This window comes from Saccopteryx bilineata, chromosome 1 (assembly GCF_036850765.1).
Source record: "Saccopteryx bilineata isolate mSacBil1 chromosome 1, mSacBil1_pri_phased_curated, whole genome shotgun sequence".
Lineage (NCBI taxonomy): Eukaryota > Metazoa > Chordata > Mammalia > Chiroptera > Emballonuridae > Saccopteryx > Saccopteryx bilineata.
Window position 1 is genome coordinate 154,667,921 of NC_089490.1, and position 26,298 is coordinate 154,694,218.

At 47.1% G+C, this 26,298-nt stretch overlaps 1 protein-coding gene across 4 annotated transcripts in view; it reads left to right on the forward strand.

Moving 5' to 3' along the window:
* Positions 1–7,407: 7,407 nt before the first annotated feature.
* The window catches only part of DAPK3 (death associated protein kinase 3), a 28,729-nt gene continuing 9,838 nt past the window's right edge, over positions 7,408–26,298 (forward strand). For 3 of the 4 annotated variants that reach the window (XR_010731252.1, XR_010731255.1, XM_066276029.1), the window contains exons 1-6: positions 7,408–7,484; positions 8,463–8,611; positions 22,852–23,212; positions 24,675–24,804; positions 25,488–25,536; positions 26,188–26,214. Coding sequence is in view for 1 of the 4 variants with exons in the window: in XM_066276029.1 (XP_066132126.1) it covers positions 8,550–8,611; positions 22,852–23,212; positions 24,675–24,804; positions 25,488–25,536; positions 26,188–26,214 (629 nt within the window). In the remaining 3 variants the exon portion in view is untranslated. The other variant, XR_010731253.1, reaches the window with a different exon arrangement.

Genomic DNA, 26,298 nt, shown 5'->3' on the forward strand with positions numbered 1-26,298 from the left:
TTGAACCTGGGACATCCACATGCCTGGCTGACACTACCACTGAGCCAAGTGACAAGGGCCTCAGGCTTGACAGATTTTTAACTTTGAAAGATTTAATTCTAGGCCCTGGCTAGGTAGCTCAGTTGGTTAGAATGTCATCCCAACATGCCAGAAGTTTTGAGTTCGATCCCGTCAGGGCACAGACAGGAGTCAACCAATGATGGCATAAATAAGTGGAACAAAAAAATTGATGTCTCCTTTTTTTATTTTTTTTTACTTACTCATTTTAGAAAGGAGAGAGAGAAGAGAGAGACAGAGAGAAGGGGGGGAGGATCAGGAAACATCAACTCTCATATGTGCCTTGACCAGGCAAGCCCAGGGTTTTGAACCGGCAACCTCAGCATTTCCAGGTCGACATTTTATCCACTGTACCACCACAGGTCAGGCTGTCTCCTTTTTTTAATAGAAAGTTGAAAATAAACTTTTACTCTAGATCAAGATCTTTTTCTAATTAAATCTTTTTTTTTGTTTTGTATTTTTCTGAAGTTGGAAACTTGGAGGCAGTCAGACTCCCACATGCGCCCAACCGGGATCCACCCGGCGTGCCCACCAGGGGGCGATGCTCTGCCCATCTGGGGCGTTGCTCTGTTGCAACCAGAGCCATTCTAGCGCCTAAGGCAGAGGCCATAGAGCCATCAGCGCCTGGGCCAACTTAGCTCCAATGGAGCCTTGGCTGCTGGAGGGGGAGAGAGAGAGAGAGGAAGGAGAGGGGGAGGGATGGAGAAGCAGATGGGCGCTTCTGTGTGCCCTGGCTGGGAATCAAACCCGGGACTCCTGCATGCCAGGCCGATGCTCTGCCACTGAACCAACCGGCCAGGGCCTAATTAGAATCTTTTAATCTTCCTTGGATAAGCAACACCCAAAATGCATTAACACAGTCTAAAACATAATAGTGCCCTTTGGCAGGCATTTTGAGTTGTCACAAACGGGAGACTCATGAGCATTTAGAAAGCAGAAACCAGGGATGTTGGGTATGTTGGATGTCTTGAAGAGATGAAATAGCCCTTAAAGCCAAGAATTGTACTGTGCGGCCTCTATGGACCCCTGGCATCCTCAAAAGTCCCACTAGATCATCTTGGTGAGTATTTTTTGCCATTATCCTCAACCATTGCTTGACATTTTAAATTCTGATTTGAGAGAGAGATAGGAACAGATCTTTTCCTATATGTGCCTTGACGGGATTGAAACAGCAGAGCTATCTGGCCAAAGTCCATTGCTTGACACTTTTAAATACACTTAGATTTAAATAATTCCATACCAGTCCTGGCTGGTTGGCTCAGTGATAGAGTGTCAGCCCAGTGTGTGGAAGTCCTGGGTTTGATTCCCAGTCAGGGCACACAGATAAGTGGTCATCTGCTTCTCCACCCCTCCCCCTCATCTCCCATCTCTCTTCCTCTCCTATAGCCATGGCTCAATTGGTTCAAGCAAGTTGACCCCAGGCACTGAGGATGTCTCCATGGCCTCTCTTCAGACACTAAAATAGCTCGGTTGCTGAGCAAAGGAGCAATGTCCTAAATGGGCAGAGTATCCCTGGATAGGTGGTTTGCTCTGTGTGTGTGTGTCCCAGTTGGGGTACATGCAGGAGTCTGTCTCTCTGCCTCTTTTTTTGGGGGGGGGGGGACACAAAGAGAATGACAGGGACAGACAGGCATGAAGGGAGAGAGATGAGAAGCATCAATTCTTCTTTGCGCAGCTCTTTAGTTTCCTTAGTTCATTGGTTGCTTTCTTATATGTGCCTTGACCGGGGGGGGGGGGGGGGGTACAGCAGGGCTAGTGACCCCTTGCTCATGCCAGCGACCTTGGGCTCAAGCCATTGACCTTGAGCTTCAAGCCAACAACCTTTGGGCTCAAGCCAGTGACCATGAGTTCACGTCTAGGATCCCACGCTCAAGCCAGTGACCCCACACTCAAGTGATGGTGAGCTTGAAGTGTCAAGCAATGGTGAGCTTGTGCTCAAGCTGGTGACTTCGGGGTTTCGAACCTGAGTCATCTGCATCCCAGTCCGACGTTCTCTTCACTGTGCTACCACCTGGTCAGGCTCTCTGCCTCTGTCTCTCACTTAATAAATAAATAATTGCGCCTGACCTGTGATAGCGCAGTGGATAAAGTGTTGACCTGGAAATGCTGAGGTCGCTGGTTCAAAACCCTGGGCTTGTGCCTGACCTGTGGTGGCGCAGTGGATAAAGCGTCAATCTGGAAATGCTGAGGTCATGGGTTTGATACCCTGGGCTTGCCTGGTCAAGGCACATATGGGAGTTGATGCTTCCAGCTCCTCCTCCCTTCTCTCTCTCTCTCCTCTCTAAAATGAATAAATAAATAAATAAAATTAAAAAAAAAAAAAAAGAACAAAACCCTGGGCTTGCCTGGTCAAGGCACATATGGGAGTTGATGCTTCCAGCTCCTCCCCCCTTCTCTCTCTCTCTCTCTCTCTCTCTCTCTCCCTCCCTCTCTACTTTCTAAAATGAATAAATAAAATTTAAAAAAATAATAAAAAAATAAAAGAAAAAAAATAATTGCATACCTACAGAAAAGTTGCAAATATTTTAGATAACATCTTACATAACCACTGTATATTTGCCAAACTCAAACATTGACATATTATAGTTAACAATGTGACAGTTTATTTGGCTTTTCTACTAATATATTTTCTTTTTTTTTTTTTTTCTGTATTTTTCTGAAGCCGGAAATGGGGAGAGACAGTCAGACAGACTCCCGCATGCGCCCAACCAGGATCCACCCGGCACGCCCACCAAAGGGCGATGCTCTGCCCACCAGGGGGCGATGCTCTAGCGCCTGGGGCAGAGGCCGAGGAGCCATCCCCAGCGCCCGGGCCATCTTTGCTCCAGTGGAGCCTCGCTGCGGGAGGGGAAGAGAGAGACAGAGAGGAAGGAGAGGGGGAGGGGTGGAGAAGCAGATGGGCACTTCTCCTGTGTGCCCTGGCCGGGAATCGAACCCGGGACTTCTGCACGCCAGGCCGACACTCTACCACTGAGCTAACCAGCCAGGGCCCTCTACTAATATATTTTCTGTTTTTTAATATCCAACCCAAGATACCACATTGCATTTCATTTTCTATGTGTTTAGTAATTTTACTAAGAATATGACCACAAATCAAGAGAAGTTTCAACTGCATTTGGTTTAACATCAAAGAATTTTTTTATTTTTTTTTTGTATTTTTCTGAAGCTGGAAACGGGGAGAGACAGTCAGACAGACTCCCGCATGTGCCCGACTGGGATCCACCCAGCACGCCCACCAGGGGCGACGCTCTGCCCACCAGGGGGCGATGCTCTGCCCCTCGGGGGCGTCGCTCTGCTGCGACCAGAGCCACTCCAGCGCCTGGGGCAGAGGCCAAGGAGCCATCCCCAAAGCCCGGGTCATCTTTGCTCCAATGGAGCCTTGCCTGCGGGAGGGGAAGAGAGAGACAGAGAGGAAGGAGGGGGTGGAGAAGCAAATGGGCGCTTCTCCTATATGCCCTGACCGGGAATCGAACCCAGGTCCCCCGCATGCCAGGCCAATGCTCTACCACTGAGCCAACCGGCCAGGGCCAAAGAATTTTTTTTTAACATCAAAGAATCAAAGAATTTTTAACCAATTCTAAATTATGTGGTGGCTGTGCCACTTATACATGGTTTGCTAATACAGCCTCTTCGTATCAATTTTTTTTTTTATTGATTTTTTAATTGATTTTTAGAGAGAGGGGAGAGAGAGAGAAGGGGGAGGAGCAGGAAGCATCAACTCCCATATGTGCCTTGACCAGGCAAGCCCAGGGTTTCGAACCGGCAACCTCAGTGTTCCAGGTCGACGCTTTATCCCACTGCGCCACCACAGGTCAGGCCCTTCGTATCAATTTTTAAAAATTACTGATTTTCATAAGAGAGGAAGAGAAGAACATCAATCTGCTCCTGTATGTGCCCTAACCGGAGAACTTTGAGACCAATGCCTTCCCCAACCCAGTTATCTGGCCAGAGCTCAATGTGTTTTTTGCTTTTAATTTTTAAAAAATTTATTGATTTTTAGATAGAAGAGAGAGAGAGAGAGAAAGAGTAGGGAGAAACAGGAAGCATCAACTCTTAGTAGTTGCTTCCCATATGTACCTTGACTGGGCAAGCCCAGGGTTTCAAACCAGTGAAGTCAGCATTCCAAGTCAATGTTTTATCCACTGTGCCACCAGAGGTCAGGCTTAATGTTTTTATAGCTGTCACATGTACAGTGATTGCATTTAAAGGGGCTGATGTCTGATAACTTCATTATGTCTTGTAATGACACCGGAGCATTGATCTGTTACAAATGTGTGTGTGTGTGTGTGTGTGTGTGTGTGTGTGTGTGTGTGTGTGTTGCTCTCTACCTATATTTGTTTCATTTTATTTATTTATTTTTAAGTGAGAGGAGGGGAGATGGAGAGACAGACTCCCACATTTGGCCCTGGCAACCTCAGTCTGGGGCCAATGCTCTAATCAACCAAATTATCCTCAGTGCCTAGGGCCAATGCTCAAACCAATTGAGCCACTGGCTGCGGAACTGGAAGAGAGGGAGAAGGGGGAGATGGAGAGGAAGACCAGCAGATAGTCACTTCTTATACGTGCCCTGACCAGAAATCAAACCCAGGACATCTGCATGCTAGGCCAATGCTCTGTCTAGTGAACCAACTGGCCAGGGACTTAATTTTTTGTTTATTGATTGATTTTAGAAAGGGAAAAAGAGACAGAAACATCTGTCTGTTTCTAAATGTGCTCTGACTGGGGATTGAACCAGGAACCTTTGAGTGTTGGGACAATACTCCAACCAACTGAGCTGTCCAGCCAGGGCTTATTTGTTGATTTTAACTGTTATTTTTGTGGCTGCTCTAGGCCAGCAAGTCTCAACTTTTTCTAGTGTCGGGAACCCTGTATATTTACACATTTGAGGACCCCAAAGAGCTTTTATTTAAATAAGTATGATACCATATTCAGAAATTAAAATTGAGAGACTTAAAAATACTAATTGATTTAAAAATGATAAACATGTTAACCTACTTTTAAGGGGGAAAAACCTATTTTCCAAACTAAATATAGTGAGAGTAACATTGTCCTACATTTTTGCAAGTTTTTGAAATCTTGGGCTTAATAGAAGGGGGCTGGAGTCTCATTTGCCTCTGTATTAAATCTGTTTCAATACATTGTTTTGGTTGAATTCTAAGCAGAGAACCTAGCATCTGCCATCCCATACTTTGAAAAAGAGAGAAGCAACCCTGGCCAGTTGGCTCAGCAGTAGAGCGTCGCCCATGTGTGGAAGTCCTGGCTTTAATTCCGGGTCAGGGCACACAGGAGAAGTGACCATCTGCTTCTCCACCCCTCCCACTTTTTCTCTCTCTCTCTCCTCTCTCACTTTCTCCCCTTCCCGCAGCCATGGCTCAAAAGCCATGAAGAAGTTGGCCCCCAGGCTGAGGATGGCTCAGTGGCCTTACATCTGGTGCTAAAAATAGCTCAGTTGCCAAGCAACGGAGCAGCCCTGATCCAGATAGGCAGAGCATTGCAGGGGCAGGGGCTTGCTGGGTGGATCCTCTGGGCACAGGCGGGAGTCTGTCTCTGCCTCCCTGCTTTTCACTTAAGAAAAAAAAAGAAGCACCTGCTTGAGCATGGGGTCACCAGCTTGAGCATATGGGATCATAGACATAACCGCATGGTCACTGGCTTGAAGCCCAAGGTTGCTGTCTTGAGTAAGGGGTCACTGGCTCAGCTGGAGCCCCCCCCCCCCAGGGTCAAAGCACAAATGAGAAAGCAATCAATAAACAACTAAAGTGCCACAGCTATGAGTTAATGCTTCTCATCTCTTCCTGTCTGTCCCTGTCTCTCTCACCAAAAACAACAAACAAAAAACTGGTCTGATGGCATCTGAGTGGTTCAGCATTGACTTTGGGTTCAGGTCTCTTTGGGAATGAATCTCAGCTATGCCATTTGCTCCCTCTATGACTTTGGGTAGGTTACTTAACTTCTCTGGGTCTGTTTCCCCATCTATAGAACGGGGGAAATTTTAATATACAGTGTGTCCGTAAAGTCATGGTGCACTTTTGACAGGTCACAGGAAAGCAACAAAAGATGATAGAAATGTGAAATCTGCACCAAATAAAAGGAAAACTCTCCCAGTTTCATACCTATTCAGCTCATGCACAGATTTTTTAGGGCTCCTTATGTAGCTATCCTGTATAGCCTCTACAGACTTGTCACTGACTGATGTCCTACCAGAACGGGGTTTCTCCACCAATCTGCCAGTTTCCTTCAACTGCTTATCCCACCGAGTAATGTTATTCCTATGTGGTGGCGCTTCGTTATGAACGTGCCGATATTCACTTGCACTTTGCAAGATTTGAACACACTGAACTTTCCTCTGTACCGTCCACATCTTGACTGGCATGGCCGTGGGCTGCCCCACTGTATACACAGTGTTACGCCATTATCTGCACATGCGCACATGCTGCCACATCATCCTACAGAAACTGGGTTTTCCTTTTATTTGGTGCAGATTTCACATTTCTATCATCTTTTGTTGCTTTCCTGTGACCGGTCAAAAGTGCAATATGACTTTACAGACACACTATTTTACCTTTTCAGGTTGCTGATTGATTCACACCAAGGCTCAGTAAAAGCTCTTTTTATCATGTCTCTTGAGACAAACAGGAGTCACAGAACACCTAACTGACTTCATATGCATTTTTATTTATGTATTTGGAATGTGGGGTGTTTTTTTGTTTTTTACAGAGACAGAGGTATAGATAGGGACAGACAGGAACGGAGTGAGATGAGAAGCATTAGTTTTTCATTACAACACCTTAGTTGTTCACTGATTGCTTTCTCATATGTGCCTTGACCGTGGGCCTTCATCAGACCAATTAACCCCTTGCTCAAGCCAGTGACCTTGGGTCCAAACTGGTGAACTTTGCTCAAACCAGATGAGCCTCTGCTCAAGCTGGCGACCATGGGGTCTCGAACCTGGGTCCTCCGCATCCCAGTCCGACGTTCTATCCACTGCGCCACTGCCTGGTCAGGCTGTGGGTATCATATTACTGCCACTCAGGGACTAAAGGAGTCCCGGAGTCCGCCTCAGGAGCTGCCATTGCTGGATTTAGGTCTTGGATTCGCACTATCTTTTTTCCGAAGAAAGGCCGGAAGAGGACTTCAGTATCCCGCCTCCCAGCTTTAGGACCCCCGGTTAGTAAATAGTGTAAGTTTGATCGGCGTCCATGCCAGCCAATAAGCTGTAAGAAAAAGAACCTGTAGGCCAATGGTGAGGCGGCATTCGAGTTTTAAGAGCAGGGCCTAAGCCTAGAAAGCAGCAGAGGGCGGGGCGTCATGAGCGTGCTGACCAATGGGTGCTGTATTCCTCTTTGGGGGGTGGGCACTGGTAGACGTGGTGACGTCGCTTAAGTCAGCGCACGGGGGGTGACCAGCGCAGAGCCGTGGAGGAATCGGTAGGTCGCGGGTTTCTGGGCGGTGAAGGTTCTGTTCGAGGTCTGCGGTTGGTGGGATGGCCCTTGGGAGATCTGAGGGGCCTTTGGGGATCCCTGGGGTGACCTAACTGGAGAAAGGTGTGGGTCCAGGCCTGCTAGGGGCTTGGCGGCCTCGGGGACGGGTGAGCAAGGACTTTATTGATTGGGACCCTTGGAGAATTGTGTGAAGGGGGCTATCGGGGTATGCCTTGGAGCTTATGCGAAGACTAGGGGTAAAAGAAAGTGTAGAGGACAGATTGGCCCTTTGCGGGGAACCGTTTGAGGCTGAGGAAGACGTGGTTGAAGGGCCTTTAATACCTGGAGGAGTGCTTTTGAGGAGGGGAGAACTAGGTTAGTCTTGCTAGGGCGGTGAAAGTGAGGGGTAAGCAAGATAAGTAGGGGACTTGCAAGAATTTGGAAGCCATTGTCCAGTTCCTTGGGAATTCAAGAGTTGGGAGGCACAGCGGTGAGGAGGGTCTTAGAAGACTGGCTGAGGTGTGGAGGGTAAATGGATAAGGAGAAAGAGGGGTTGAGGTTGCTGATGGGCAGAGAGATGGGAGTGTGTTAAGTCTAGACCCAGGAAGTTGGGCGGGCATTAAGGGGTTTGAACGTGTGAAGTATGTGGGAGAACTCAGGAATGTGTCGGGGTTCTGGGAGAAGCCTAGGAGGTAGAGAGGCAGAGAAAAGCTGGGGCTGTGTGAGTACCCAGAGGTGTGGCTGGTGGGACTTACGGGGGCAAGGTGACAGTGGGGCTAACTCCCACCTTTTGGGATGTTTCATATCTAAATGAGATGACACACGAAAATGCCTGGATTGCCCAATGCGGCTGCCTTTCCCAAGGACCCTGAAACTTCAGCTTGGAATGATGTGAAACCTATTTTTGGTGAGCAGGTTGTTCTGTTTATTAGGAATAGTGGCTAGCATCTCACTCTTTCTTCCCTATTACCCTGTTTCCTCCAGGGTCACCTGAGGTCCTGTACCCAGGCTACTACAGTGACTGGGCTTCTTTCACTGGAGCAGAAGGTGCTGGAAGGCAGATCGGCCACCATGTCCACATTCAGGCAGGAAAATGTGGAAGACCATTATGAGATGGGGGAGGAGCTGGGCAGGTGAGCAGGCCCCTCTGGCAAGGCTTTGGGGTGGGAAACACTCTTCAGGGTTTTCTGGATGGTATCTCCCCTCCTGTCCTTTATCCTATGTTTCAGTCAGGATTATATGCTGGTGGAATGAGTTTTGTCTTTGGAATCAGACATCTTGGCTAAGAGTTCTTGCTCTGACATCCTTTGTGTATTTCCTTTGGGGAGAAACATAGTTGAGTACATAATGGCATCTAACACAGTGCCTGTCGTATATAGGTATTAGCAGGTTTTGTTGGTAAAGGTCTGTCCTTCTCTTTAATCTTCTTATTATGGGAGGCATCTGAGTCTCTTCGGCTCTTGACATTTCCAGGGAAGGCCTCCTGTCTGAACCTACACAGCTACTCTTGCCAGTTGTGTAGCATTTTTATGGGAGAGAGGGGAGGTTTTTCTTGCCAGCCAGGCACTGATTTCCTGATCTGGCTGGGCCTTGGTGCCTCCCCTGGGAGCTTGCTCCCCTACCCAACCCATACTAGCCAAGCACCATTTTGTGTGTGTGTGTGTGTGTGTGTGTGTGTGTGTGAGAGAGAGAGAGAGAGAAGTGCGCCTGAAACCTTATTTGGTGAGTTTGCTGCTGGCTGGGCCCCATGATGTCACCAGAAGGGAATGTAAATAACTGAGCCTTGTATGAGGCCTTTGCTGAGAGAGTGTTTCAGGCTCCTTTGGTATTCTGTTTAGAGGGATAGGGAATGCAGCCTCTTCCCCTCTTCTCCACCAATCTCAAACTTTATTGATGAAAATGTATAAATAAATAACAGTTAAAAAAAAAAAGAAAATGTATGAGGATCTTCTGCTGAGGGTAGTTTGGCAAAAATGAGCAAAATGTCATGTGTATATTCCCTTTAACTTAGTGATCCCCAACGCCCGGGCCACAGAATAGTACTGCTCCATGGGCCATTTGGTACCGGTCTGTAGAGAAAGAATAAATAACTTACATTATTTTTGTTTTATTTATATTTAAGTCTGAATGATGTTTTATTTTTTAAAAATGACCAGATTCCCTCTGTTACATCTGTCTAAGACTCACTCTTGAAACAGTCACGTGATACATTTATCCGTCCCATCCTAAAGGCCGGTCCGTGAATATATTTTCTGACATTAAACCGGTCCGTGGCCCAAAAAAGGTTGGGGACCACTGCTTTAACTCACCAGTTCCACTGCTAGGAATTAATTCAGCAGGAATATGTACATACATGGACTCAGTGACCTAGGAACAGGACAGTTGCTATAAATGTCTTACATGCATAAAAGATGGGAAGCCTCGTCAGTGGACATCACAGCACCCTGCATCTATGGGTAGAACATTATGTACCCATTCAAAGAACCAGGAAACTTGTATGATGTGAGCCACATAGGAAATTTAGTGGAACTTAATTGAAAATTTAAAAGCTGCCCTGGCTAGGTGGCTCACTGGATAGAGTGTCATCCTGATGTTCTGAGGTTGCGGGTTTGATCCCTGTTCAGGGCAAATACAAGAAGCAATCAAGGAGTACACAGCTAAATGGAACAACTAAGTGGAACAACAAGTTGATGCTTTTCTCTCTCTTTGTCCCTCCCTTTCTCTCAAATCAATGGGAAATTTTTTTTAAAAGAAAATTTAAAAGTTATGTCAATTTTAATAATTTTAATAATATATTTTATTTAGCCTGGTAGGTAGATCAAACTATTATCCTTTTGCTTATAATTGCTATAAATTATTAGTGAAGCCTTAGATCAGGGGTCAGGAACCTATGGCTCGCGAGCCAGATGTGGCTCTTTTGATGCCTGCATCTGGCTCACAGACAAATCTTTAATTAAAAAAATAATAACGTAAAAAATATAAAACATTCTCATGTATTACAATCCATTCATTTCCTACCGCTCATATTCATGATTGCGGGTGGCTGGGACCAATCACAGCTGACCTCTGGGACAACACCAAATTTTTATTGGATAATGCTTAACGTGCACGGGTCGTTGTGAGGTCAGGAAGTAAACTTCCCTCCTTTCAATCAAGTACTCAGCTAGCTAATTGCAGAAACCCTTTTGACGAAGAAGATGGCTAAAAGAAAGAAAGATGAGGAGTATTGTACTTTTCAGCAGGAATGGACAAAGGAATTTGCCTTTGTGGAGAGAGCAGGTTCTGCAGTGTGTCTGATATGCAGTGATAAAATTGCATCGATAAAATGGTCAAATATATATAAAGCGGTACTTCGACATACGCCATACTACATTTGCATCGAAATATCCAGTGGGGACAGCAGGAAGAAAGCATGTCAAGAGCTACTGTGCAGAGTGCAAGCTAGTCAGCAGCAACTCCGTGTTTAGACTCAACAAGGTGACTGGAATTTGGCTAGCTTTGCTGGTGCTTTAGTAATTGTGAGAAACGGAAAGCCATTCACAGATGGGGAGTATGTCAAAACATTCATGCTTGATGTTGCCAATGAACTTTTTTTTATTTATTTTTTATTCATTTTTTTTAGAGGAAAGAGAGAGAGAGAGAGAGAGAGAGGAGAGAGAGACAGGGGGGAGGAGCTGGAAGCATCAACTCCCATATGTGCCCTGACCAGGCAAGCCCAGGGCTTCGAACCGGCGACCTCAGCATTTCCAGGTCGAAGCTCCATCCACTGCGCCACCACAGGTCAGGCCATCAGTGAACTTTTTGATGACTTTTCAGATAAAGACAAGATAATCAAACAAATAAAAGACATGCCTCTGTCGGTAAGAACTGTTCATGATCGTACCATAATGATGGCAAATGAAATTGAGGCAACACAAGTGAAGGACATAAATGCAGCGCCATTCTTTTCTCTTGCTTTGGATGAGTCAACAGACATAAGCCATTTATTCCAGTTCAGAGTGATTGCTAGGTATGCTGTCGGTGACACACTTACATGAGGAAAGTCTTGCTGTTTTTGTTTTTTTTTTCTTTGTATTTTTCTGAAGTTGGAAACGGGGAGGCAATCAGACAGACTTCCATATGCGCCCGACCGGGATCCACCCGGCATGCCCACCAGAGGGCGATGCTCTGCCCATCCGGGGCGTTGCTCTGTCGCAACCGAGCCATTCTAGCGCCTGAGACCGAGGCCATGGAGCCATCCTCAGTGCCTGGGCCAACTTTGCTCCAATGGAGCCTTGGCTGCGAGAGGGGAAGAGAGAGATAGAGAGGAAGGAGAGGGGGGGGTGTGGAGAAGCAGATGGGCGCTTCTCCTGTGTGCCCTGGCTGGGAATTGAACCTGGGACTCCTGCACGCCAGGCCTACGCTCTACCACTGAGCCAACCGGCCAGGGCCAGTCTTGCTGTTTTGCCTATGAAAGAGACAACAAGAGGGGAGTCTTTCACTGAGTTCGCTAAAGAAAAAAATCTACCGATGGATAAACTTATTTCCGTGTGTACTGATGGTGTTCCAGCATGGTGGGGAAAACAGGATTCGTAGCACTTCTTCGTGAACATGAAAAGAGACCCATCCTAAGTTTTCACTGCATCCTACATTAGGAAGCGCTTTGTGCTCAGATGTGTGGCGAGCAGCTTGGTGAGGTGATGTCGCTGATCATTCGGGTGGTCAATTTGATTGTTGCCTGAGCTTTAAATGATCGCCAATTTAAAACACTGCTGGATGAAATTGGGAATAATTATCCTGGTCTGCTTCTGCACAGCAATGTGCGTTGGTTTTCAAGAGGGAAGGTGCTCAGCCGTTTTGCAGCTTGTCTGAGCGAAATCCGGACTTTTCTTGAAATGAAAAATGTCGAGCATCCTGAGTTAGCTAACACTGAGTGGCTCCTGAAGTTCTATCTCGTGGACATGACTGAACATCTGAACCAGCTCAATGTGAAAATGCAAGGCGTTGGAAATATAGTCTTATCCCTTCAACAAGCAGTATTTGCATTTGAAAACAAGCTGGAACTCTTCATTGCCTACATTAAAACAGGTCATTTACTACACTTTGAAAAACTAGGAGAGTTTAAAGATGCATGCACAGCAAGTGACCCTGCTCAACATCTTGATCTCCAGCAGCTAGCGGGCTTTACATCTAACCTCCTGCAGTCATTCACAGCGCACTTTGGAGAATTTTGTGAGCGTACTCATCTTTTTAATTTCGTCACCCATCCACATGAGTGTGCAGTGGATAGTGCCAACCTGAGTTACATCCCCGGTGTCTCCATCAGAGATTTTGAGCTACAACCTGCTTACCTGAAGGCCTCAGACATGTGGGTGAATAAGTTCAAGTCACTGAATGAAGATTTGGAAAGACTTGCACAACAGCAAGCAGAGTTGGTGAGCAAACACAAGTTGGGAGAAATGAAAAAACTTCAACCCACAGACCAGCTGATTGTTAAAACTTGGAATGCGCTTCCTGTCACATACCACACACTGTAGCATGTGAGTATTGCTGTACTGACAATGTTTGGCTCTACGTATGCATGTGAGCAGTCTTTCTCACATCTAAAGAACGTTAAGACCAACCTACAATCACGTTTAATGGATGGAAGTCTCAATGCCTGCATGAAGCTTAACCTCACCACATATCAACCAGACCACAAAGCCATCAGCAAAACCATGCAGCACCAGAAGTATTAATGGTAAGAAGTACAGCTAGTGCTCGACTTACGACCATGATTGGTTCCGACAGACCAGTTGTAACACGATTTGGTTGTAAGTTGAGTAGGCTATATGTACGGTACTGTGAAATGATGTTATAAAAATCTTTTAAGTCATATTTTATCATTTTCTTTCATTATTGTTATATATCATAATTTTTTTGTTCATTTTATGCCATTTGTATCATCTCTACACCATTTTGTTTTTTATTTTTACATTCGTCAGATTTAAGTAAAACACTGCATTACCAGTACAACTGGTTTAATATTTGCAAAACATACAAAATTACAAAATACAGGTGCATACAAAAATACAAAATACAGGTGTAAAAAATACCATAGGAAACATTTTCCCAATTGCAAAACATATCAAAATATATAAACATGTATGAAACATTTTATCTGCCAGCACTGTCGTACGCCCAGCTGGGCAACGCTTGCGCTGCCAGACGTGGAGCAGTCATGGCTAGCGATTGTGGTCGTTAAGTTGAATGGTCGTAAGTTGCATAGGTCATAAGTTGATCAATACCTGTACTTTATTCATCATTGGTTAGCAACAGCATAACAACGTTATTAAAAAGAATTCAGAGACTTATTGTACTTTAAAAGTGCTAGTCTTACATAAAATGCACACATTTACTTGTATTTAGTGTTAAACATATTGTATGGCTCTCACGGAATTACATTTTAAAATATGTGGCGTTCATGGCTCTCTCAGCCAAAAAGGTTCCCGACCCCTGCCCTACATGGATAGCTCGGTTGGTTAGAACATCATCCTGAAGCACCGGTTCGATCCCCAGTCAGGGTACATAGCAGGTACAAATCGATGTTCCTCTCTTTCTCTCTCTCTCCCTTTCTCTCTTGCTAAAAATCAATAAATATTAAAAAAATAAAATTATTGGTGAAATATTTTAACCACTATTTTTGATATGAAGCCTTGAAATCTGGTGTGTATTGCATGCTCACAGCCCATCTCAATTTGGATGGGCCTGACAGCTGCTCTGTGGCCTGTGGCTGCTACCTTGAACAGTACCGCTCTATGTAATGGTCCGGAATGTTCTCAGAGATACATGAAAAATTAATGGCACAGAACACTGTATACTATGATGTAATTAGTATAAATTGTAGGTGTCCTTTGGACATCTGAGTTCCAGGCTCTCTTCATGTTACTTCCATTCATTCTAGTAAAGAACCTACAAATCAGGTGCTATTATTACCCGCATTTTAAATGCAAATCCTTTTTTAAAATTTATTTGTTTTTTAGAGAGGGTGGAGAAAGAGAGAGTAAGAGAGAGAGAGAAAGGGGGAGAGGAGCAGGAAACATCAACTCCTATATGTGCCTTGACAGGCAAGCCTGGGATTTGGAACTGGCAACCTCAGCATTCCAGGTTGATGCTTTATCCACTGCGCCACCACAGGTCAGGCTATCCCCATTTTAGATAAAGAAACTGAGACTGAGAGAAGGGAAGCAGTTTGCCCAAGGCCACACAGACTGTAAATGGCCAAGCAGAATGCAGATCTTGAGACCAAGCCTTGCTGACTCCAAAGCCCTGTAGTGCTGGAACCAGAGGTGGGCATCTGGCTTTCACCTGCCCACAGTTAACTCCACACCCATATCCTAATAACGGACCCATTAGATGTCCAAATGAAGATAAGCCTCTGTGTGTTGGGAAGTGTGGTTTTTGGGGTTTTTTTTTTATATTCATTTTTAGAGAGGAGAGGGAGAGAGAGAGAGACAGAGAGGGAGAGAGAGAAGGGGGAAGGAGCTGGAAGCATCAACTCCCATATGTGCCTTGACCAGGCAAGCCCAGGGTTTTGAACCGGTGACCTCAGCATTTCCAGGTCGACGCTTTATCCACTGCGCCACCACAGGTCAGGCGGGAAATGTGTTCTTATGCCTCAAACATCATCTGCCTTCAGATGTTCACTTTCTACCTCTAAAGTTGGCCACCATGAATAAGCTGTCTGAGAGATGGGAATTGTACTGGGGTTCAGTTTCAAGTAGATCTATGTCTTTTCCAAGTCTAGTGACTGCCTTTGGGGAGTTAGCTGCAGGAATCACTGTGGTGAGAGGGACTGCAAATAAAGCAGGTCCACCTTTTCCTGTCCCAGAAATCACGGGGCTGAATGAACTGGGAGCGAGTTTCTAATGTGTGTGGGGTTCTTTTTTCCTAATTCCAGTTCATATTAACCATTTGGAGAAATAATTGTGTGTTGATGAGTCTTTGGACTTCTACTCTGGCTTCATCTCATGGAGTGGCATGTGTGTCTGTATTAGTCAGCTTAGGCTGCCATTGTAAAGTGCCACAGAATGGGTGGCTGGAACAACTGAGACTTATTGTTGCCTAGTTCTGGAGAGTAGAAGTCTGAGTTTGAGGTTTGGTTCCCTCTGAGGTCTGTCCTCTTGTAGATGGATGGCTGTCTTTTTCTTGTGTCTGTTTCCTGATCTCTTGTAAGGACAACAGTCATATTGGATTAGGATCCACCCCAGTGACATCATTTTAACTTAATTACCTTTTTAAAAGTCCTCATCTCCTAATAGTCATATTCTGAAGTTCTGGACATTAGGACCTCAAAACATGGATTTTGGGGGGACACAAGTCAGCCCATAGCAGCATCTCTTTTTTTTGAGAGAGGCAGGGAGAGAGAGACGGGAACATCGAGTTGCTTCTCTATGTGTCTTGACCGGAAATTGAATGGGCAACCTCTGTGCTCTGTGACAACGCTCAAAGCAATCGAGCTATCTGGCCAGGGATTAGTTTTTATTTTATTGATTTTTAGAGATAAAGAGGGGAAGGAAGAGAGTGGGTAGAGGAAAGGGAAGCATTCATTTGTTGTTCCACTTAGTCATGCATTCTTTGGTTGCTTCCTGCATGTGCCCTGATAGGGGATCAAACCTGCAACCTTGTCATATCGGGATGACGCTCTTAACTGACTGAGCTAACTGGCCAGGGCCTAGCAGCATCTTTTTACCTGTTCCCATGAGTTGTGTCTTAGTTGTCCTTATTTGTTAGTTCAGCTTGGAGTAAAGCTAAAGAAGAAAATGTTTCTATTTGAAAATTAGGCCACATGTCCAGGACTTAGCCCACCATTCCTGGCATGTAGTGAATATTTGGCATTTGCTGTCATTACTATCAGGGAACCATTATGGGATGGAATGTGGGCCTGGAAGATTTAGCTTGGCCTGACCAGGCAGTATCGCAGTGGATAAAGCATCAGACTGGGACGTGGAGGACCCAGGTTTGAAGCCCTGAGGTCGCTGGCTTGAGCACAGGCTCATCTGGCTTGAGCGTGGGCTCACTGGCTTGAATGCAGGGTCACTGGCTTGAGTGTGGGATCATAGACATGACCCCATGGTCGCTGGCTTGAGCCCACAGGTCACTGGCTTGAATGAAGCCTCGGCGTGCCCACCAGGGGGCGATGCTCTGCCCATCCGGGGCTTTGCTCTGTTGTGACCAGAGCCATTCTAGCGCCTGAGGCAGAGGCCATGGAGCCATCCCCAGCACCCGGGCCAACTTTGCTCCAATGGAGCCTTGGCTGTGGGAGGGGAAGAGAGAGACAGAGAGGAAGGAGAGGGGGAGGGGTGGAGAAGCACATGGGCGCCTCTCCTGTGTGCCCTGGCCGGAAATCAAACCCGGGACTTCCGCATGCCAGGCCGACGCTCTACCACTGAGCCAACCAGCCAGGGCCTGATTTGGACATTGATATCTTTAAATAAACAGTTTTATTTATTTATTTATTTATTTAATTTTATTTTTTACAGAGAGAGAGAGTCAGAGGGATAGACAGGGACAGACAGACAGGAATGGAGACAGATGAGAAGCATCAATCATTAGTTTTTCGTTGCGCGTTGCAACTTCTTAGTTCATTGATTGCTTTCTCATATGTGCCTTGACTGCGGGCCTTCAGCAGACTGAGTAACCCCTTGCTGGCAACCTCGGGGTCTCGAACCTGGGTCCTTCCACATCCAAGTCCAACGCTCTATCCACTGCGCCACCTCCTGGTCAGGCTGGACATTGATATCTTTAGAGGGGTCATTATTTAGCTTACCATGATTAGTAATAATTTTGCCCTTCCCACCTGCCTACCTTGAACTTCACCTAACTTTTGACCAACTGAGTGTGTGCAAGTCATGTCTGTGATGGCTTGATGTGGATGCTTTTGTTCCCTGATGCTGATGAGGGCAGCCGCTTAGATGCTTGCTAGCTGCAGGTGGTCCTGGGCACCACAGGTAGGTCAGTCTACTTAGAAAACTTCGTCAATTCCTCCCACCAACTTTTTGGAAAGCCCTGCTGGTTTGGCAGACACCCCTCAGTATATTTGTCACTCATTCTGCCTGGCCTGTCCTCCCTCTGCCACCACCAACTTCAGACATCCCTCCTGTCCCCAAGGCCTGTCTCCACCTATACTCTCTTCCTGCATTTCCCCGAGATGTCTTTTTCTTTTTTTTTTCTTTTTTTTTTTTTTCATTTTTCTGAAGTTGGAAACAGGGAGAGACAGTCAGACAGACTCCCGCATGCGCGCCCGACCGGGATCCACCCGGCCCGCCCACCAGGGGCGGTGCTCTGCCCCCCAGGGGGCGATGCTCTGCCCATCCTGGGCGTTGCCATATTGCGACCAGAGCCACTCTAGCGCCTGAGGCAGAGGCCACAGAGCCATGCCCAGTGCCCGGGCCATCTCTGCTCCAATGGAGCCTTGGCTGCGGGAGGGGAAGAGAGAGACAGAGAGGAAAGCGCGGCGGAGGGGTGGAGAAGCAAATGGGCGCTTCTCCTGTGTGCCCTGGCCGGGAATCGAACCCGGGTCCTCCGCACGCTAGGCCGACGCTCTACCGCTGAGCCAACCGGCCAGGGCCGTCTTTTTCTTTGATACCTGGTGAGACTCTGTTGAAGTTTCCTGTCTGGAACTTGTGTTTTTCTGTCTTGAACTTGGATTTTCCAGTCAGGTGTACGTCTTTACGTCTTTATAACTTCTTGAAATGTGTGTCAGCAAACTACAACCTGTGGGCCACACCTGGCCCCAGCTCAGTGTAGTGCAACCCATCCATGAGCCTGGAACGCTTTTTAACATTTTATTTATTTATTTATTTACAGGGACAGAGAGAGAGAGAGAGAGAGAGTCAGAGAGAGCGATAGATAGGGACAGACAGGAATGGAGAGAGATGAGAAGCATCAATCATCAGTTTCTCGATTGATTGCTTTCTCATATGTGCCTTGACCACGGGCCTTCAGGAGACCGAGTGACCCCTTGCTTGAGCCAGCAACCTTGGGTCCAAGCTGGTGAGCTTTTTGCTCAAACCAGATAAGCCCGCGCTCAAGCTGGCGACCTCAGGTCTCGAACCTGGGTCCTCCGCATCCCAGTCCAACACTCTATCCACTGCGCCCACTGCCTGGTCAGGTTACTTTTTAACTTTTTAAAATTTATTTATTTATTTTTTACAGAGAGAGAGTGAGTCAGAGAGAGGGATAGACAGGGACAGACAGACAGGAACGTAGAGAGATGAGAAGCATCAATCATTAGTTTTTCATTGTGCGTTGCAACACCTTAGCTGTTCATTGATTGCTTTCTCATATGTGCCTTGACCGTGGGCCTCCAGCAGACCGAGCAACCCTTTGCTGGAGCCAGTGACATTGGGTTCAAGCTGGTGGGCTCTTGCTCAAACCAGATGAGCCAATGCTCAAGCTGGCAACCTTGGGGTCTCGAACCTGAGTCTTCTGCATCCCAGTCCGACGCTCTATCCACTGCGCCACCGCCTGGTCAGGCACTTTTTAACTTTTTTAAAGGGTTGTAAGAATACACAAGGATTATAACAAAGACCATGTGGCACACACAGCTTAAAATTGTTACTGTCTGGCTTTTTTTCAGTCAACTTTTGAGTTAAAAGGAAGTTAATATGCCCTGGCCGGTTGGCTCAGCGGTAGAGCGTCGGCCTAGCGTGCGGAGGACCCGGGTTCGATTCCCGGCCAGGGCACATAGGAGAAGCGCCCATTTGCTTCTCCACCCCTCCGCCGCGCCTTCCTCTCTGTCTCTCTCTTCCCCTCCCGCAGCCAAGGCTCCATTGGAGCAAAGATGGCCCGGGCGCTGGGGATGGCTCTGTGGCCTCTGCCCCAGGCGCTAGAGTGGCTCTGGTCGCAACATGGCGACACCCAGGAGGGTCCAACATGGCGACGCCCAGGATGGGCAGAGCATCGCCCCCTGGTGGACAGAGCGTCGCCCCTGGTGGGCGTGCCGGGTGGATCCCGGTCGGGCGCATGCGGGAGTCTGTCTGACTGTCTCTCCCTGTTTCCAGCTTCAGAAAAATGCAAAAAAAAAAAAAAAAAAAAAAAAAAGGAAGTTAATATAACTAAATTCCTACATATGTCCTACACAGTCCTACAATGTCCAAACTCTTTTGGACATTGGATAGCTCTCTGGTGTGCAGTACATAGAATTTCTTTCTTTTAAATAACAGCTGTCTCTAGGCTGAACAGGTGGTGGTACAGTGGATAGAGCATCGACTTGGACCACAGAGGACCCAAGTTCAAAACCCTATGGTTGCTGGCTTGAGCGTGGACTTATCCGTCTTGAGTGCGGGTTTGCCTACTTGAGCATGGGATCATAGACATGACCCCATGGTCGCTGGCTTGAGCCCAAAGGTTGCTGGCTTGAAGCCCAAGGTCGCTGGCTTGAATACAAGGTCGCTGGCTTGAGTAAGGGGTTACTGACTTGTCTGGAGCCCCCCAGTTGAGGCATGTATGGGAAAGCAATTAATGAACAGCTCAAGTGCTGAAACTGAGTTGATGCTTCTCGTCTCTCTCCCTTCCTGTCTCACAAAAAAATCAGAACAGCTGTCTTGAGATATAATTCACATAATGTACAGTTTACTCATTTAAAGTATACAATTTTATGATCTTTCATGTATTCACAGGGTTCTGCAACCTACCACTATTTCCAGAACATTTTATCGCCCCAAAAGAAACACTGTTCCCATTAGCAGTCACCACCCTCCCTCTCCCGCAGCCCCTGGCGACCACTGCTGTCTCTGAATATGCTTGTTCGGGCTTCTTTCACTGAGCATCATGATTTCAAGGGTCATCTACATTGTAGTGAGTGTCAGTGCTGCACTCCTTTTTCTTTTTAAAAAAAATACTTTTGATTTTTAGAGAGAGGAGAGAGAGAGAAACAGGAGGAGTGGGAAGCATCAACTTGTAGTAGTTGCTTCTCGTATGTGCCTTGACTGGGCAAGCCTGGGGTTTTAAACTGGCAACCTCAGCATTTCAGGGCGATGCCTTACCCACTGCACCACCACAGGTCAGGCTTCACTCCTTTTCATGAATGTTCTCCTGTATGGATGGACTACATCCGTTCATATGTAGATGGACAGATAGCTTTTCGCTATTGGGAGTTGTGCTGCTATGAACATTTGTGTGGAGGTTTCTGTTTGAACACAGGTTTTCATTTCTCTTGAATACATCCCTAGTAGTGGTAGTGCTGGGTGAGATGGAAATTCTGTGTTAGCCATTTGAGGAACCACCAGACTTCCCACAGCTCTGCCTCATTTGCATTCCCAGCAATCGTGTGTGAAGGTTCTTATTTTTCCACATTCTGACTCCTTTCTTGTTTTGAAAATGTGTGCATTTCTTTCACTCTGCCTACTGAATAAGAAGCTCTTTTGGAGTCAATGGTTTTCTTTCTTTTTTCTTAGTTTTTTATTTTTTTTTATTTTTATTTTTTGCATTTTTCTGAAGCTGGAAACAGGGAGAGACAGTCAGACAGACTCCCGCATGCACCCGACCGGGATCCACCCGGCACACCCACCAGGGGCGATGCTCTGCCCATCCTGGGCGTCGCCATGTTGCGACCAGAGCCACTCCAGCGCCTGAGGCAGAGGCCACAGAGCCATCCCCAGCGCCTGGGCCATCTTTGCTCCAGTGGAGCCTTGGCTGCAGGAGGGGAAGAGAGAGACAGAGAGGAAGGCGCGGCGGAGGGGTGGAGAAGCAAATGGGCGCTTCTCCTGTGTGCCCTGGCCGGGAATCGAACCCTGGTCCTCCGCACGCTAGGCCGACGCTCTACTGCTGAGCCAACCGGCCAGGGCCTTTCTTAGATTTTTAAAAAGTGAAAAAAGTTGAATCAGCCTGACCAGGCAGTGGCACAGTGGATAGAGCGTTGGACTGGGATGCAGAAGACCCAGGTTCGAAAACCCGAGGTCACTGGCTTGAGCGTGGGATCACAGACATGACCCCATGGTCGCTGGCTTGAGCCCAAAGGTCACTGGCTTGAAGCCCAAGGTCGCTGGCTTGAGCCCAAGGTTGCTGGCTTGAGCGATGGGTCACTCGCTCTGCTGTAACCCCCTGGTCAAGGCACATATGAGAAAGCAGTCAATAACTAAGGAGCTGCAACAAAGAATTGATGCTTCTCATCCCTCTCCCTTCTTGTCTATATGTCCCTATCTGTCCCTCTCTCTGTTTCTGTCACACGCACAAGAAAAAGTTGAATCAGTATAGCATTGTATTAACCCCTTTGCTGCCCATTTCCTCAGTCCCACTCCTAAGAGATGGCTATTATTTACAGTTTAGGTTGTGTCTTCAGACCTTTTTTTCTCCATCTACACATATATACATACATAAATATATCTGTATACATGGATATAATATATACCTTTTTAAACAAAAAGATCTCATTCTGTATGTCATTCTGCAGCTTCCTTTATTTATTTATTTATTTGTTTGGGTTTTTTTGCATTTTTCCAAAGTTGGAAATGGGGAGGCAGTCAGACAGACTCCCGTATGCGCCCAACTGGGATCCACCCAGCACGCCCACCAGGGGGCGATGCTCTGCCCATCTGGGGCATTGCTCTGTTGCAACCAGAGCCATTCTAGGGCCTGAGGCAGAGGCCATGGAGCCATCCTCAACTTCCGGGCCAACTTTGTTCCAGTGGAGCCTTAGCTGCAGGAGGGGAAGAGAGAGAGAGAGAGAAAGGAGAGGGGGAGGGGTGGAGAAGCAGATGGGTGCTTCTCCTGTGTGCCCTGGCTGGGAATCGAACCCGGGACTCCTGCACTCCAGGCCGACGCTCTAGCACTGAGCCAACCGGCCAGGGCTTGCAGCTTCCTTTTTCACTGAGCTTAGAGAGTTGCCTTCATTTCTTTTTATGATGGTGTAAAGTTCTGCTGATCTTATTTCCATGATGGATTCTATGTTGTTTTCTCTTGGTAAACATTGAGCTCTCTTTTTTTTAAAATTTTCCATTGATTTGAGAGAGAGAAAGGAAGAGAGTAAGGGAGGGAGAAGCATCAACTTATTGTTCTACTTAGTTATTCCATTTAGTTGTGCACTCATTGCTTCTTATATGTGCCCTGACTGGGGATTAAATCTGTGACCTCAGCATGCCAAGATGATGCTCTATTCATTGAAGCACCCAGCCAGGACTGTTTTTGTTTTTCCAATGTTGCAGAAATGCCAGGTAGCCATTGTGTCACATCTCGTTCCACACTCACATAACATACCAACTGGGTACATCTCAGATGCAGTGGGGACGGTGCATGGGAATGGCACCAGGAGCTGAGAGAGTGCTGCCCGAGGAGTTGGTGACAAGTCTAGGTCCCTCTCGGTACTCTGATCACCTCCCTTTCCTATCCCTTCCCTCCTCCTCTGTCCCTGCAGTGGTCAGTTTGCAATTGTGCGGAAATGTCGGCAGAAGGGCACTGGGAAGGAGTACGCGGCCAAGTTCATCAAGAAGCGCCGCCTGTCATCCAGCCGGCGGGGGGTCAGCCGGGAGGAGATTGAGCGGGAGGTGAACATCCTGCGGGAGATCCGGCACCCCAATATCATCACGCTGCATGACATCTTTGAGAACAAGACCGATGTGGTGCTCATCCTGGAGCTGGTCTCTGGTGGGGAGCTCTTTGATTTCCTGGCTGAGAAGGAGTCACTGACAGAGGATGAGGCCACTCAATTCCTTAAGCAGATTCTGGATGGTGTCCACTACCTGCATTCCAAGCGCATTGCCCACTTTGACCTCAAGGTAAGTCACACTGGAGACTTTGGGGTGGTGCCAGGGCAGGTGAAAATGGGGGCCTGAGTGAGGGTTCTACCTCTATGGGCACAGATTGCACATCCTAGACCAGGCGTGGCCAACAGTTTTTGCCCCTGGGCCAGATTAGAAAGAAAACTTTTTTCACGGGCTAGACGAAACATTAAAATTAAAAAATGTTAAATATAAAAATGATTTAAGTAAACAAAATTTTATTATGTAATTTGTTTATGAATAAATATAAGTGAAAAAAATTTAATATACAATATTACTTTAATAAAAACATAATTACATACCGTATAAATATCCAAACTGTATCACAATCGAAACAATATTTAATTAATAGAATGAACTTGAAGGGGTTATATCACAAATAAAACAATTATTTCGTTTTACAAACAGCCTGGACACGTTTTCAGTTACCAACTGCAGCTATTGTCTGTACATCAATGCCACTTGATTCAGCACACTTGACCACAAAAATAACAAATTGTTTGACATTGGGTGCTCACTGGCAAACTCCACATAAAAGAATGTGGGTTTCACATTGCCGCTAAACATCAAACAGTTCATATCAAGTACAGACGAGTATAAAAGTTGTGAATCTTTTTTTTTTTTTTTTTTTTTTTGAAGTTGAAAACGGGGAGGCAGTCAGACTCCCACATGTGCCCGACTGGGATCCACCCGGCACGCCCACCAGGGGGGCAATGCTCTGCCCATCCGGGGCGTCACTCTGCCACAATAAGAGCCATTCTAGCGCCTGAAGCAGAGGCCACAGAGCCACCCTCAGCGCCCAGGCAAACTTTTGCTCCAATGGAGCCTTGATGCGGGAGGGGAAGAGAGAGACAGAGAGGAAGGAGGGGGGAGGGGTGGAGAAGCAGATGGGCGCTTCTCCTGTGTGCCCTGGCCGGGAATCGAACCCGGGACTCCTGCACGCCAGGCCAACACTCTGCCACTGAGCTAACCGGCCAGGGCCATTTGTGAATCTTTATAATGGAATTCTTTTAAAAAATAAAGAAGTATCGCAAATCCATTTGACCAGTTATTGAAAGTTAACCCTAGATTAGTCACACGCGGAATTCTTTTCCGCGTATCACTATCTTCTTAAATATCTCGATTTCCAATAAACAAAGACGCTTCCACTTCTGAGTAGCTGAGATTTTAAAGTAGTGGAGAATATTAAAAAATTAATTGCAGGCTACATAAACTCATTATGCAGGATCCAGCCCGCGGGCTGTATGTTGGCCATACCTGCCCTAGACCCATTGATGTGCTGGGATTTGAGGTGACAGACCTGCTTAGGTCTGGACCCTTCGGTTGACATCAGCTTGACCACACCCCACATTCTAGGAATGGGGGTGCCCAGGGAAATCCCAGGTGCTGTTCCTGGAGATGCAAGACCAGCAGAATCAGTAGATCCTCTTACCAACCTGCTCTCCCTTCCCCACCCCAGCCAGAAAACATTATGCTCCTGGACAAGAATGTGCCCAACCCACGGATCAAGCTCATTGACTTTGGCATTGCTCATAAGATCGAAGCTGGGAATGAGTTCAAGAACATCTTTGGCACCCCAGAGTTTGTGGGTAAGGCCTTGCCTAGTGTGTTGGGGGCTGGAGCTTGGGTAGGGGGCATTCAAGGATTTCCAGCAGTGTAGGCCCAGACCCTGGGTGTCTGACTCACTGCCCTCAGGTGCCCTGGCATAGGGCAAGGGGAAGCTCAAGGCCTCAGGCTGGTGCTGTCACCTTCCCAACCTTCCTGTTCTCCCTCTGAGAGCTAGTTTTTTTTTTTTAATTAATTAATTTATTTATTAATTTTTTTACAGAGACAGAGAGTGAGTCAGAGAGAGGGATAGACAGGGACAGACAGACAGGAACGGAGAGAGATGAGAAGCATCAATCATTAGTTTTTCATTGCGCGTTGCAACACCGTAGCTGCCCATTGATTGCTTTCTCACATGTGCCTTGACCGCGGGCTTTCAGCCAACCGAGTAATCCCTTGCTAGAGCCAGCAACCTTGGGTTCAAGCTGGTGGGCTCTTGCTCAAACCAGATGAGCCCGCGCTCAAGCTGGCGACCTCGGGGTTTCAAACCTGGGTCCTCTGCATCCCAGTCTGATGCTCCATCCACTGCGTCACCGCCTGGTCAGGCTGAGAGCTAGTCTTGTCTGTGTGTTATGTGTGTTTGCCCCTGAGTGACCACATAAGTACCTTGTAGCCTTAGATGCAAGCAGCTCCTGACCCTGCACCTTCTATATCTCTGTTTCCACAGCTCCCGAGATTGTCAACTATGAACCCCTGGGTCTGGAGGCGGACATGTGGTGAGTTGGGGGTAGCTTTGGAAACCTAGGGCTGCCCAGTGTTGAGTTCAGCATACATACCTAGGACCTCTCTTCAGGAAATCCCCCCCATTCATCCCTAGGAGCTACAGGCTGGGGCATTGGCGCTGTGGAGCATAAGCAGAACGGACCCTTGCCTTAGAATAGGGGTCAGCAAACTGCAGCCTACTGGCAGCGCAGGCCTAAAAACTAGGAGTGGTGGTCCCCTTTTTTTTTTAAAGGATTGTTATAAACAAAACAAATATGTGACAGACTTTCATTAGCCTTTAAAGCCTGGAATATTCACTGTCTAACCCTCTATAAAAAGAGTTTGTTTGCGAGTCCTGCCAGCCCCATAGCGAGTTCTAGATCTACAGGGTCTATGGGGCCATAGTGTTGTCTACCTTGCCCCACTCTGGACCCTCTGACAGGGAGTTGTAGCCAGAGGTATTTAAATAGCCAGTCCTGAGACCTTAGGGCAGGAGAAGGAGAGCAGGGCTGATAGACCTGCTGCCCACCTGGCCCAAGAGCCTTGGGCTTGTAGCTTTCCCATCTGGGCCCCCGCCCTGGGCCCCGCCCTGTAGAAACTCGGGAGTCAGGGTGCTGCATCCCGCAGCTGAGCTGACCTTCCTCTTTCCATGTGCTCTCTTCCAGGAGCATTGGTGTCATTACCTACATCCTGTGAGTACCTGGTGCGGTGCTTCCTGCTGCTGCCCCTCCTAGGGCCCTGCTTGGTCAAGAAGAGGGTTGGGAAGGCTTTTGTGC